Here is an 11,046-nt window from a genome sequence, read left to right on the forward strand (position 1 = left end):
GGCCAGCCCCACGGGCAGGGGCAGCCCAGGTGCGGGAGAGGAGGTGCGGACAGGGACAGGACAAGGAGAAGGACCGGGACTAGTCAGGGGCAGCCTCAGGCCAGGAGCAGGGGCAAGGCCAGAGACAGGCCAAGGGCAGCATCCCTGGTCCACGGCACCTTAACCATGAGGCTGGCCGGTCTCTCCCGGGACTCTCGGCAGCCCTCCAGCCGCCCTTCCCTCCGCCTCCAAACCCTGCTAGTTCAAACTGTAGGAATCGTCCCGCGCCCAGACCCTCACCCTCCCTCAACAACGCCAGCACACTGGCCCGGCTGAGCCCTCTCCCCGCCACTGCCCCCGGGGCCGCAAAGCCCGGCGATGACCCCCGCGGACCCGGCCGCGCCCGCCGCGCAGGTGGCGCCGCAGCGGCCGCGCTCCCCTACCTGTGCCCGCCTCCGTCACCTGTTGCCCGGCTGCCTCCATCGGCGCAGCCCCCCGGCGCCTCCCCCCGCTCCGGCGGCGCCAGGGGCTTCTCGGGCTCGCGGGCCACCTCCATCCCGCCGGGAACCGCCTCCTCCTCCTCCTCCTCCAGGGACTCCACGTAGAAGACGGTGCGGGGCGGCGGCGGTCCCGGGCCGTGCCCCGCGGCCGGCCGGCCGCCGGCGGGCAGCAGCGTCCCGTTGGGCGGGCTGGCCGTGGTGGCCGCCGAGGAGGAGGCGGAGGAGGCGGATTTCTTCCAGAAGACGCCGTTGCCTCTCTCCTGGCTCTTCAGCAGGCGGCTCTGGCTCGGTCCCCAGTGCTCGAAGCTGCTGTCGGGCGGCAGGCAGCCTCCCCCCGCCGGGCCGCCCGCCGGCGAGGGGTGGCTGAACAGTTTCCAGCGGAGGCGCAGGATGTGCTTCACGTCGAAGTCTTTCCTGCCGGAGCCGGACATGGTGCCGCGGCGGGCGGGGGACGGGCGCGGGCTGAGGCGGGACTCACGGCGGCCAGGCAGGGCCAGGCGGCGGCGGTGGCGGCGGCAGCGCGGGGCGGCCCCGCTCCGGCAGCGGCGGCGGCAGCGGCGGCTCCTCCGGGCAGCGCTGGGCTTGTAGGGCGAGGGGTGGCAGCCGCCGGGCGGAGAGAGATGCGCGCACACACCAGTGCGGAGGGAGAGGATGGATGGAGCGATGCACAGAGCCAAGAGGAGGTAGAGACACCGAGCAGGAAAGGGAGAAAGAGAGAGGGAGAGATGCCCAGAGCTGACGAGAACTGCACGGTGATCAGTGGAAAGGGGAGGAGAGAGAGGCAGAATTGAGAGACATCTCTCAGGGGAGACGGACACTTGCGAGGGAAGAGCGGGTGAGGGAGGCTGCTACGACGCGCTAATCTGATAAACGGGGGAGCGAGCTACAGCCCGGAGAGGAGCGGCGGCGGCGGCAGCCACAGCGGGAGGCAGGTGGCACCTCCTCAGTCTCTTAGAGCTCCGTGACCGAGTGCAGGCAGAGAGGAAAAAGTCACCTGGAAGCCTCTCTCCACCTCCCGCCTTCCCATCCCGTTTCTCTGGGGAGTCCCACGCCTGCCGTTATCTGGGATGGCAAAGCCTGAGAGCAGGCACAGAAAGAAATCGGGGCTCCTTTATATGCACTGTACGTAGGAGGGGAAAAAAAAATCCCGCCCGTGAGGCTGTCAAGGTCCTCAGTATACAATTTTCTGTCTATCTCGGCGCCTCTCACCAAGCCGCCCCCTCCCTTGCATGTGACGCAGATGTGCTCTGGGGCCGTCAGTGTGAAGAGACAGAGGGAAAAAGAGATGCTGCAAGCTTCGTCGTGCAAGTAAGTCGCCAGGTCACTAACTGCCCCTCACAGCCTCCTCCTCCCTCCAGTGCAGGTCTACTCACCTTGGTATTTTGGTTCTGAGACAGGCGTATATTACTGGGAGCAAAATAAAGTACAACAGCAAATGTATCAGCAGCAGTAAACACAAAAATGTGAATAATAGGAGTACTGACTTAACAGACTGCATGGAGACTGGATGAGGTTGCAGGTTAACAATGTATTCTGCAGGCTCCATTCATTAGCCTGTTGGCTCAGTGTTGCTGTACCAGTAGGAAATATTGGCTAGAGGTACAGCGTGTCAAACAGAAATAGCACGACACATCTGCTTCTTACCTTTCATACCTGCTCTTAATGCAGTCTGACAGTGCTAAACCCAAAGGAGATTCCTTTCACAACATAAGAGATCTGCTTAGGAACATCTGCCCACTTGGGAGGGGTGTCACAGAGTACACTGCATCGGGGACATAATTACAGAATTAAAAGCTTTATAGTGATGTGTAGGAGAGGGATATGGCAGCGAAATTGCATATCGTCACCTGGCTCATAAACCCCACACGTGAGAAGTTGGTAAGATGATACACAGTATACCTGCAATCCACCTATACCTTACTAATAGAAGTAGATTTATCCCTAGGAAAAGGATGAAACAGATTGTATTTTCAACCAGGAATTTTTGCATTGGCCAGATTTACCCATGCACTCATGAGCTTTTAAAAGTTTGTTGTTCTAACTCTGTGAAATCAAGAAATATGGTTGAAGGACTTATTTCCCTCAAGCTGGAATGTTTTAACTCCTCATTCATAAAGTATTATAGCTTGAAAATTCCTCCAGGGAAACACAAAAATCAAACGCAAATTAAAAATTTTATTACTGTTATATTTACTTCATGACTGAAGTATATTACTGTTTTGTTTAGTTTGTCAGTGGAGTGGTGCTTGTGGATAAAAACCAATATTAGGGTTTGTGTTTAACACTGATAAAGTCTTGGATTTAACAGTACAAGAATTCAGGGCACCAAGTCCTACTTTCAAAGGAAGAAAAATTGCCAATGTCCATTTTAAATATTGATTTATGCCTCAACAGCTGGACTGAAAACTCCCTGGTGCCTCAACTTTTTTCTCAGTATTCAGTGATAGAAAAAGAGACAAAACCCATTCTAAATCAAACAGAAGACACAGATCATTTTTATCTAGGAACTGATCTGAGTATGTGCTGCTTGTGAGAGCAGCGGAAAGAAATGCCGAGAAATCTTCATCTAGAATAGGACAGATGAAGCTTCAATAATTTCTTAGAGGCTAGAAATGCATCTCTTATGATGAAATATATGAAATCATCTATGGTGAGTAATGGCTACTTAGTGTCTAGTTACATGCCCTAAAAGATGGGGGTATCTTCATATAAAATAGTTTTAATCAAATAATATATAGATAGACAGAATGCTATCTCTTCTGTGTTTAATACCTCTTAACTGATTAGGCCTATTCAGATATTCTCATTTGAGGAGAATTGCATCATTTCTTGCCATTGTATAAATCTTAGTAATTTTTAAATCTGCATTAATACTTAAATTGATAATTTGATGTGAACCATTGATAAGTTAGATATTCTCTCTTTACTTCACCTAAATAGATAAATATAAATGACAGTACATTCAAAAAAGTATATTTTCTAAATATACTTCAGAGGTCACTCAATGAATATATATTATAGTGCAACCTAAGAAAGTGATTTAGGTTTTTATCACCTGTCCATGCAGTACAAGCTATCAAAAAATTATAAGGAAAAAAAGGTAGAAAATGCTTTAGGTTATTTGTTATTTATATGTTTTTATTTCAGTTATGTCAGTAACTGAAATAAAGTCTTGGATTTTTTTAGTAACTAAAATCTTGGCTCTTCAATATATCATGTATAGCCACTGACTTATTTAACATTACTTGATCCTTTCATATTTTAGTACATAAATAATTTTTTGCAGTGAGATGCATTAATTTGGCATGTATGCCAGCTATTTTTCCTGCATGAAGACACATGAACACTTGAGTATCATAAAATGAAATCTGGAAACCTGTCTGGATTATCTTAGTTTGTATCACGATCACAATTATTTTGTCAATTTACAGTAAACGAGAGCTACCCCCAAGAAAAAGCTATATTGAAGAAGCAGTCATTGTTAGTATTTATAGTTAATTAATAAACTGGTTTTCTGAGCATGAAGTAGAAGAATTAAACAGGTTGGTTTAGTTAGGTTTTCACAGAATCTTATCTTCCTATTTCCCAGTGAATACTTTTGACATATGCCGGGGAGGCAAAGAACATATTCTGGATTATCACATGAGTGAAAAACAAAATACATTTGAGTTTCAGTTGAAACTTCTGGTATATAAAAATATTAACTTAACTCTGTAATTTATCTACGCTTGCTTCTCCATTCAGAAGAAGAAAAAATAGTTCTACTACTGAAGTTCTAAGGACCTTACTCATAGGAATTACACTAAAATAATTAACTGACTAGTCAAATATGTCTTAGTCTACTGATATGGGATTGACATATACATATGAACGGAACTAAGAAATTACACTTGTTTTTTAGGTTGTCAAGGGGAAACATTTTGATGTCTTGCAGCATTCCACCCATATCTTATGTGTTCCATGAAATATAGCCAAAAAAATAATCATCACAGGTAAACTTTCCTGTCTGTTGGTTGCACACTGTTTATCACATTGTATTTTTGTTTATTAAACAGCATTTCTCAGCTTCCAGCCCCAACATAGTTTCCCTGGATTACTCATTGTCATTTAAATCTGGAATAACTTTACAGACTTTGCTTGAAAGTATTCAAGGCTCTTTTTTCTTTATCTATTAGTCAGGCAAACAGATGAAAGTGGTTAATCTTTATGTTCCAGTTATGAGTCAGATTCCTGACACTTTCTCTTTGTGTTTTTGCCTTTCTAATGTTCTTCAAATGAAATAAATTCACATAGTCATGTCCCTAAGGAAGTCTCATGCTCATGTTTTATAGGAAAAATGGCCTAGGGATATATATCCTTTTAATAAATCTTTCAAGTACTAAAAAGCACTTGCAAAGGAAAAAAGCTTGAAGTAGGTATCCAAATGAGTAAGATTTTATTAACCTATTTTTTCCTTTTTTCCATTGCAAAGGTTTGGAGTACTGTTTATTTTTAGGCACATTATTTATGTCGAGCTATTTGCATGTTGTACCCCAGGGGGAACTGGTGGATTAGGACTGAAGTTGAGTTTTAGTTGGTTATTGATTGATAAAACCAGCAACAGAGGAGCCATCATGCAAAGAAACCCCTTAGGGTTAAGAGTTGTCTATGTGAGTCTCTGCATTACATAAAGTCAGAAGACAGAGTCTGAGAGTGATGAGCTTAGTGTGATGTGTACTGGGGAATGGAAGTTACCAACAAGAGAAGGGCTATACCTTTCAACACACTATAAGAATAAGGCGTAATTTTGTTACTGAGTTTTATCCTGTCACATAATTTAATCCAGAAGATGCTGAATTTTAATGAGAATAAGCACAAAACCAAAAAACAAACAAACAAAAAAAAACCCCAAACAAACGAAAAAAAAATGAGGGAGCTCTGTACTTTGGGTAAGGATGATACTAGAAAGAAGTTTTACAACAATTCTCACTTTAATGTGGGAGTTCTCACACGAATAAATGAACATGCACTTCAGCTATAAAGATGCTTATTTTGTGGGTGGTTAATTACACATTCAGACGCTAGAGAGTGTTAAAAAGATGCTGTGAAACAGAACTATAGAATACTCAAGCTAAAGAAAGTTGAGAATGAAATTGATGGGACGGGAGATCCATTGAGAGATCAAAACTCACTGCAGAAAATGCTAGTGTGCTAAGTGATTCAAGCAAGTAAGTAATGCTTTAGAATTATTATTTAAACTTTTGGTGTGTACAAAGCCTTTGAACAATTTATGATATGTAGATATATTCTATTTTTTTAAGTAAACTGAGAAACCCTGGGAATAGATGGTAGTAGGGAGAAATTAAACTCTTACGTTGTTTATAATGCATACACAAAATGCTGTGGTATTCCTTTGAGTCAAGTTGTTGATTTTCCTTCCATAATAGTATGCAAAGTCATATTTAAAATACTATAGATATGCCTACACTTATTTACTATGATTGTTTTCTAATGGCAGAAGAAAGGAATAACAAAACCAGACAAAAAGTAAGCCAGAGCTGATTCACTTGTCAGTATTTATGTATGGTTTTTTGTAGTGAGTTTTCAACTGAGATTGAACTTTTCAGAATGATTTTGCCTTTAATAAGTTAAACAGTTAAATGGTGTGATTTCTCAAAATTAAAAGTGAGCTAGCACAGCACGGGCTAGTTTCTGAAAGTGTGGTGACACGACCAACTGCATTTATTTCAGGTGGTAAAAAAAATTTCTTCTCCACAGTTGTTGATGACGGTCTCCTTAGTAATGCGAAATAAAAATGATGTATGAATTACCCCTAGTGGTGACTTGAACAGATACATTTTGTTCGGCATTGCAGGAGCCTAGATGAGCAGTTGCTTATCTTATATAAGCTTGAGGGACAGCAATTTCTTAATCCATTTCATCAGGATCACAAGCAGTTGTATAAACACACCCTAAAGCAGTTTTTCAATGGTCAGAGAATTTCGCTTAAGAAGTGCAAATGCTACAGGATTTGTTGTGGGTAAAGATTCACAAGTTAAGTAAAGCTAGAGAAAATGAAATCATTACTCTAATTATTTTCAAAAAGTAGGGGAGTTAAAGAATATTGCGGTTCTTAAATTCCTAAATAATTTCCCACAATTCCTCTGGTTGTAACAGTTGTCAGTTCTCTTGGGAAATACATAGTTTTTACCCACGGTTCCCAAGCTGCCTATTAATCACCTTTATTTGAAGAAAATGCCATGTCTTCTCTCCTAAGTTATGGTCAAGAGAAACAGCTTAACTCCATCTACTACAGGTTTGGCAGAGCACACACCTCTTTGCTCCTATGCCGTATTCCACCCAATATCCTTAGACCTTAGCATTTGGAGGCCAGTCGTCCATACCACTTGCTGATTCACATAGACACTATTACTATATATTTTAAGTGCTAGAATATCTTATAAAAATCACTATGTTGTTTTGTTTTGATCTAAAACTAACACTTCTAGTGGTGTTTTTATGAATGACATCAATCTCTGGTGATGCAAAGAAAATAGGGTGTTTTTTCTTTGCTAGATTCCATAATACTTGCTGTCATTTTCCTGTGATTCAGAATCTTCTTAGAACTGGTTTGCTTTCATGTTCTGTTCAAAAAATATGCGGTTTCCTGCTGATCTTTTATTCAATGTTTATTTTTAATCTGAATTGAATACTTTCAAATATATGTTGGCAAATCACAGTAATAGAGACACCGATGATTTGCAATGCAGTCTCTATAAAAAGGAAACTGCTAAAATTTTGCAACTACCCATGTAGTAGCAAATTATATTGGACTACATTAAATTAAACAGAGCCATTTTAACTGGCATAAGATGGTCAATACTGATAAGGCATCACAGCCTTAAAATGGTTTTTGGTTGTACAAACCAGCATCTTTCAACCTCATTCAGAAGTTAGCAAAATTCAGGGAACATACTCAATAGGCACTTTGAATACAGCTAGAATTTTGGAGGAAAAGAGCATTTAGCCATATGGAGGTAAATGGTGCCATGCCATTTGGCCTGGGTCCAGTGGCTGAACAGAGCAGAGAACAGGCACAGGGACATTTTGTTTACTGTTCTAGACATGACCTTACAATGCTTGCATTTCGGTTCACAGGTTCTTTTGAAGTGAAAAAAAAATATGATTTTGGGTAATTTTGCCATTGAAAACCTTTTATGAAATATTTTTTCAGGATCCTCTGTGAACAAATTGTTTTAAAAGAAACATTGGAGGTTTTTTTAATTAAGTCTGACTTATGATTTTCTTTGTTGTTTTATTTTATAGGAAAATATAATAAGACACACTAACAGGAAAAGCATTTCCCTATTTTCCTCATCTCTCATTGTATGTAAGACCCCTCACAGAGGTACATTATTTCACTTGACTTATTATTTTGCATCAAATTTTAGTACCTTATACTTCCTGTATTTTCTAATCTCAGTAGACAGATTCCCAGACTCTGAAAAATTGTGTATTTTCAGATTAGGAAGCTAGTGGCTTTTTCCCCATGATATTAAACTTTCTAGTTGCAGTCGAGATATTTGTTGCTTGTATCAAGTGCCTTGTTGCCACATGAGTAAGAGTAGTTTAAAAATTTTTATTGCCTAGTTACAGATTTTTTTCTTTTGTTTTCAATGAAAGGTGGATGTCTGGATAACTTCTGACTTCATGTTCTTTCTGGGGATCCTAACAAGAAAATACACACGTAGTTATGCTCTTGAGGATCTCTGACTGCAATTTTAATTTTAAACTTTAATGACAATGAAATCTTTATTTATAATGCACTTCATTCTTTCACATCTCCTCTCACAATCAGATAATGCATTAAAAAGAAGCAAGCAAGAAGTTACACTTTTTTTTCAGAAATAAATTATTTCTTTAAAAGAATTCTTCAGCACTGAATATAAGGCAACAAAATAAGCTCTTTTCACTTCTCCTGTCCTTCCTTTTGAAAAGGAAAGATGGGCTTTGTCTATGGTTATGTGTACAAATGGTCTTTTGATTGTTTACATTCAGTGTCTGACCAAATTAAAAAATCAAATATTTGAGAATGTTTTTTTTAATCTGCCTATTCACACTTTCATTTGAACTGAGTGTCCCAAGGTGTATACTGTAGTGGCTTTTCCCTTGGAAAGAAATGCCATTTGATTCAGATTACAGTATGTAATTGTTTGAACAACTTGATAGTTTTCCATCCAAATGTCATGACACTTACAGTAACTGTTAACATAACAATTTAAGATCAAAAATTGCTTGAAAATTCCTGGCTTTAGGTTCATAGTACAAAAGCAGAAAGAATTGATTCGATGGTTATGGACACTCAAAAATTTTTTTTACATTAGTTTATATCTGAAGTTTCACATAATTATAATTATTTCTGTTTGCAGAATTGTTTTCCTACTGCATTTTCTCTGATTTTACCTGACAAAATATGCTATATTTTTAATCCTTTGCTCACAGATTTTTTTTAGAGGTAGAATGTTGTGAGAACTTAAAGAATGCAGTTGCATTTCTCAAAACACTGTTAAAGAAGAAGTTCCTGTAAGATAAGCCACCGCATCTGGAACTTGAGACAAGCACAAGTAGCAAAACAGGAAGGCCTTGATTCCACGTTTAACAAAGGTGAAGACTTGCAAGTAGCCAGAAGAGTGACTCTGGGACTCCACCACAGAAGACCAGGGTGAAGAAGGACCAGAACGATGCCACAAAAAACTATATTGTGATGATATCTTTCTACTTAATCTCTCTCTTTTTCTCCTTCTTTTCTCCCCTTCTCCCCTCAAATTTCTCGTCATTGTTGAATGAATCGTAACTGACAGATATTTTTATGGTTTTTAATAAATGCTTTTAATGCAAAGTCAATATTTTTTCCCATTTTGTTCCAGTAGGTTTTAGCAGTTCCATAAGATTACATATAAATTAAATTTAAATGTAAAATCCAGACACAACTTCGTTTGTAGCTGCAAGTGTGTAAATAGGGACTGAAATATTTTTTGTTATTTTGTTCTAACCTGAGCTTGGCAGTTTGATTGCTACAGCATATAACAAATAGGAAGGCATAATAAACAAAGAAGGTCACTAATTAGGATACCGTGATGATCAGAACATGTGTTACCTATCCAGTAGAAGTTATATGGGCAGTAAAAAGCACTGCTACCTAAAACAAGAAGGCTTATTATTTCTGATAATCTATACAAGGGGACTGAAGAAAATACCAAATAATAGAATCATTATGGTAAACTTTTGGGCAATTTTCTTATTTGCCCCAAATATTCATATGTGCAGTTTGACTATCAGGATGTAGGTTTTACGTGAGGACAATTGCTATCTTTCCTATTCTTTTAAGCTAAAAATGCATTCTTGTCAGCAAACATTCAGTTTGCAGTTGTTTTGGAAGATAAACAACTCAAATTTCTCAAGTCTCTTTGAATTTTAGTATGGTCTCCAAAGCCTTGTCCAGTCTGAAGTCTGCAAATTGAATAATGTACTCTATTTTCTGTAATAAAATGATAAATGTATTAAACAGTAGTTAAGGAAAGACAAATACATATGTAAACATGCACAACATTTTTTCTTTTAGAACTCCATGCAATGAATAGCAGCCAGGTACATTTTTCCAACCATTTATATTCTTACCTTGCAGCAGATATTCTTTACTGTAATTTTCTAGGCCATTTAAGAAAATAAATGGCCTAGAAATTTCAGATATCTCAAATACCTAATATTTCAAACATACTAATGAGATGAGATATCTGGTTGAATGAAATTGATTAGGACATAATGTACTGGTCAGCAGTAAACACCTTTTGATATTACATATTTTTATACTAACATATTCTTCCTCAATGGGACCCAGTTTGCAAGGGAAATTTTCCTTCCTTTTAAAAAAAAAAAAATATTGGTTTTGCTCTTTTCTAATACTTTGGAAGATCATTTATTTTCTTTCCTTAGCTACTTTTCTAAATCCCCTGCAGAAAAGTTCATTGCAGATGAACAGGAGTGAAAACCTTTCCCTTGTTGCCTAAATTGGAGAGAGATGGATTTGACAGCTGGACTGTTAGGTGAATGAGGAGTCATTTGGAAAGTTGCATCCAGACAGAAGTGGTTAATGACTCAGAGTCCCTGTGGACATCAGAGATGAGTGGTGTCCCTCAAAAGTCCATACAGGAACCAGTGTTATTTAATACTTTCATCACTGACGTAGGCAGTGAGATCAGGTTCACCCTCAGCAAATTTGCAGATGACACTAAACTGAGGGTGCTGTTGACACACCTGGAGGAGGGAATGCCATCCAGAGGAACCAGAACAAGCTTGACAAGTGGGTCCATGGGAATGTCATAAGGTTCAATAAGATCAAGTGCAAGGTGCTGCAGCTGGGTCGGGTATATCAGTGAGGACTGAGGTGAACTGATGGAGAGCAGTCCTGCTGAGAAGGACTTGGGGGTGATGGTGGTGGATGAGAGGTGAGAAATGAACCAACAGCATCCACTCTAGACCAGGAAGCTATAGATACACTGGTCTGCATCAAAGGCAAGTCAAGAGAGGT

General features: G+C 40.2%; 1 protein-coding gene across 1 annotated transcript; it reads right to left on the reverse strand.

Annotated features, from left to right (window-relative positions):
- Positions 1 to 418: 418 nt before the first annotated feature.
- On the reverse strand, positions 419 to 910 carry LOC132324210 (kelch-like protein 1). Its single transcript, XM_059840310.1, has one exon. It carries the CDS (start codon positions 908 to 910, stop codon positions 419 to 421), a length of 492 nt encoding a protein of 163 aa, XP_059696293.1.
- Between the last annotated feature and the right edge of the window lie 10,136 nt (positions 911 to 11,046).

Source organism: Haemorhous mexicanus, chromosome 2 (assembly GCF_027477595.1).
Source record: "Haemorhous mexicanus isolate bHaeMex1 chromosome 2, bHaeMex1.pri, whole genome shotgun sequence".
Lineage (NCBI taxonomy): Eukaryota > Metazoa > Chordata > Aves > Passeriformes > Fringillidae > Haemorhous > Haemorhous mexicanus.

What these genes read in the sequence shown, in the direction of transcription:
- LOC132324210 (XM_059840310.1), bottom strand. Translation starts at nt 910, where the DNA reads ATGTCCGGCTCCGGCAGGAAAGACTTCGACGTGAAGCACATCCTGCGC.